Source organism: Cydia fagiglandana, chromosome 13, assembly GCF_963556715.1.
Source record: "Cydia fagiglandana chromosome 13, ilCydFagi1.1, whole genome shotgun sequence".
Lineage (NCBI taxonomy): Eukaryota > Metazoa > Arthropoda > Insecta > Lepidoptera > Tortricidae > Cydia > Cydia fagiglandana.
In genome coordinates, this window is record NC_085944.1 from 4,761,648 (window position 1) to 4,765,295 (window position 3,648).

The following is a 3,648-nucleotide window of genomic DNA, read 5'->3' on the forward strand; positions in this document are numbered from 1 at the left end:
TAGATATTTTACGTCAGTATTAGCAAGAACTTTACACATGTACGGTTTTGTAATGGATTCAAGTATTAAATTTAATGATAGATTTGTAGTTATACCACATTGATTACGATTTAAATACTATTTTCAAAATCCGTTCGCGAAATAGGTTCCACATATTTTCCATGTTTCGTTCACCGAACGGCCGTTCGGTAAATGGTACCCATGGTCTCTGCTACCGAACTCATGTTTGCGTTGGCCATGTTTCTATTCGACGTTCATGAGAATATAATCCTTATTACGATAACGGCTAGGTCGATATTTATATGTTTATTTTTTGTGACCATTATTTCAATGCCAGCGCTTTTCAAACTTTAGACATACTTATTGGACGCCTGATAATAGTCTTGGAATGTGGACAAAAAAACTGAATAGGATAATAAAAATAATGAAGCAATAATATTTTATACAGGGTGGTCCGAACCTAGATGTCCAAAAATTTTTTTTAGATTCCTCTCGTCGTGGGCGATTGTGATTTTTTAAACTTTTATCTTTTGTTATGAAATTCCGGGGTTCCCATACAGGGTGGCTAAAAATTAACTACATTCCCATTCCCAGGGAGGTTTTGGGATTATACTGAGCAACTTTTACTATGGGACCAACTCCGAAATCGTGAAAAAAAATTTACCCTTCCATAGAAAATGGACGAGCCAAAATTTATGAAATAGCCAAATTTTTTTAAACACATGCGTACATGTTTTATAATTGTTGCGTGCCTTACTTACTGACTTATTTTTCAAAAGTATTTTTCAATAAAAAAGACACGTCAAGATCGCTTACCATCTTTATAATGCTAAAAAACGAAGCATAGTAGGGATTTAATAGTGAACTACTGAAGTTTGAGCACCACTCAACACCATATTTTCATACAATTATCTCCTAGTTCGGTAATGCGGGCTTCCTATTCGGTATAATGTGCAAATCACGTTTCTTAGTTCGGTAAACGGTACAAACAAGGAAATTGGAAGAAATGACTTTAAAAATGTTTTTAATACACGTCCAATCATTTCAGTAATTTATAGGTATATTTAAATGAGGACAAATTTATCTATGTTTCTATTTTAGTATTGAACATATTCGTAAGAAAATATCAGAACTAATAAAAAAATTAAACGTAAGTTTAGGGCTTAAGCATTCGGTGAAGCGTACATTTACCTTACCATTGAAAATCCGCAAAATGGCGAGGGTCAAATAAACTGTTGTCAGGGTTTACAGTCGAAATATAAATATATAAGTTAATCACTATACTAGAAACATAATCAAAAATTAAAAAGTAACTTTAAATCACGCACTAATGAAACTACCTAACATTCATCCAAAAACAAAGTCTACCTGCCTTCTCACTGTGTATGGTACAATATTATGGTATTTCGTCATACCACAAACCCACAGACCAAGGTTATACTTACCAAAGCTTCTAATGATTGAAAAACAATACGTTGATAATCTAAACAAAAAATAAACATTCTCATTCTTTTGCTTGCCCTTCTGCAGGAGTTTCCTGCCCTTCTGCAGCAGCACCTTCCCCTTCTTTAGCTTTGGCTTCTAACTTTGCTGCTTTGGCTGCTGCCTTTGCATCAGCCTTTTCTTGTTTCGCCTGTTTTTTCGCATTTGCAGCTGCCTGCTTAGCTAAACGTTCTGCTCTTAATTCAGCTGCTAATTTCTCTGCCTCAATTTTTTTCTTCAACTTCAACAACTGGAATTCGAAACGTGTAGATGTTAAATTATACGCTTAATCATTTTTATCAATCTATATTGCATTAAAGTCGCTCGAGTTTTAAAATTTCATTTAAAATGTCCCTTGTTCCTGTACATGTATTTTCAAGTTTCATAAAATACATATATACGAAGCCAACCAAGCAACGAAGTTACCAAACAGGATCTACCTGATACGTCCTGCATTTCTGGCAGACGGAAATTCTTAAATTACAGCTTGGCAAAAAAGAGTAGAATTAAAAAGTGGCAACACTGTAGTGTCGTCCCGTTTTCCTATATAAATTGGTTTGAAAGGGACGACACTACAGTGTTGCAACTTTTTAATTTCTACTCTTGTTTGCCAAGCTATATGTAAAAAACCGGGCAAGTGCGAGTCGGACTCGCGCACGAAGGGTTCCGTACCATAATGCAAAAAAAAACCAAAAAAAAAACAAAAAAAGAAACGGTCACCCATCCAAGTACTGACCACTCCCGACGTTGCTTAACTTTGATCAAAAATCACGTTTGTTGTATGGGAGCCCCATTCAAATCTTTATTTTATTCTGTTTTTAGTATTTGTTGTTATAGCGGCAACAGAAATACATCATCTGTGAAAATTTCAACTGTCTAGCTATCACGGTTCGTGAGATACAGCCCGGTGACAGACAGACGGACGGACGGACGGACAGCGAAGTCTTAGTAATAGGGTCCCGTTTTACCCTTTGGGTACGGAACCCTAAAAAGAATATTACCTTTCTCTTCTCAGCTCGGTTCCTCAGAGTATCCCGCCACGCGGTCTGTATGACCCTCGCGGCGTGCTCGATGATAAATTTGTCCAACTTCGCGGCCAACTCCTGGTCGTATTCGGCTTCTTTCTCCGCCATGAGTGGATCGTACTCCTTGTTCTGCTCTTCTAATTTAATCTGTGGGGGAATAACATTGTTCGCTGTTGATTTAAAAATTATTCTTTGCTTTAAATTTTATACTATTTTAGTCAGAAATGTCAATTCAACCCCTAACGGCCCTGCATACTGAAACCTAAGAAAAAGCCCCTTAAATTACCTTCAGGTTTTCGATCTTTTCAACCTCTTCTTCATGCACCTTGATCAACTCATCCAGCTCTCCTTGCTTAACAAACATCTCCACGTCGTATTTCTGCAGCCAAGACTGCAATTGCACTTCGCATTTTCTTCTGAAATTGTTAAAGCAGAAATAGTAAACACTTTTTACTGTACAGGAGTTTACTTTATCTAGCTTCACTACGCATTTTACGCTTTCTCACAGAATTAAGAAACTAGGAAAGCGTTGTGGGTGATTTTTTTTAGTACATTTACATATTATACTTACAGGAACGGAAGAGGATATCTAAATCTACTGAAGGCATTTAAAGCACTACCTACTGCTTTTTTTCTGTAGACGAAATCTGAGAGCACCGTACCGCTACCCTTAGGCACTGGTCCCACCGCGAGCTAGTAAGCTATGAGCTATCGTCTATAAACACGAACAAAAGATAAGCACTCTCGTGTAAATAAAAGAGACACGGCGATATTTATAGCTCACCGCTGGGCGAGTAACTACAGTATTATTTGGGCGAGTATTTATAGCTCGCGGTGGGACCAGTGCCTTAAACAACAGTTACGAGAGGTGATCAAGCACACACTTCGGGGAAAACTTAGCAGAGGTGTGCACCTTCTCTACTACGATGCGCCCATTCACACTGCTTTAATTACCAAGGCGTTGCAAAGTGTGGCTTTGAGGAAATTCGCCACCTATCGTACACCACAGGAGCATTCCACGGGCTGTCCCGTACAAACGCATTTTATTTCCTGTGTTGCGACTTTTTTCTCGGCATTTAAAGCAGGCGATTATTTTTCTGTACATATTTTTGGCCATTTGTCATAGAAAAGGAAACTCTTA

The 3,648-nt window shown here is 37.7% G+C and overlaps 1 protein-coding gene across 1 annotated transcript; it reads right to left on the reverse strand.

Moving 5' to 3' along the window:
* Window positions 1–1,400: 1,400 nt before the first annotated feature.
* On the reverse strand, window positions 1,401–2,871 carry LOC134669869 (protein P54-like). Its single transcript, XM_063527487.1, has 3 exons — window positions 2,794–2,871; window positions 2,484–2,654; window positions 1,401–1,732 (listed from the first exon to the last, which is right to left on the reverse strand). The coding sequence occupies exons 1-3, from the start codon at window positions 2,869–2,871 to the stop codon at window positions 1,505–1,507; spliced, it is 477 nt and encodes a 158-aa protein (XP_063383557.1). The 3' UTR covers window positions 1,401–1,504.
* Between the last annotated feature and the right edge of the window lie 777 nt (window positions 2,872–3,648).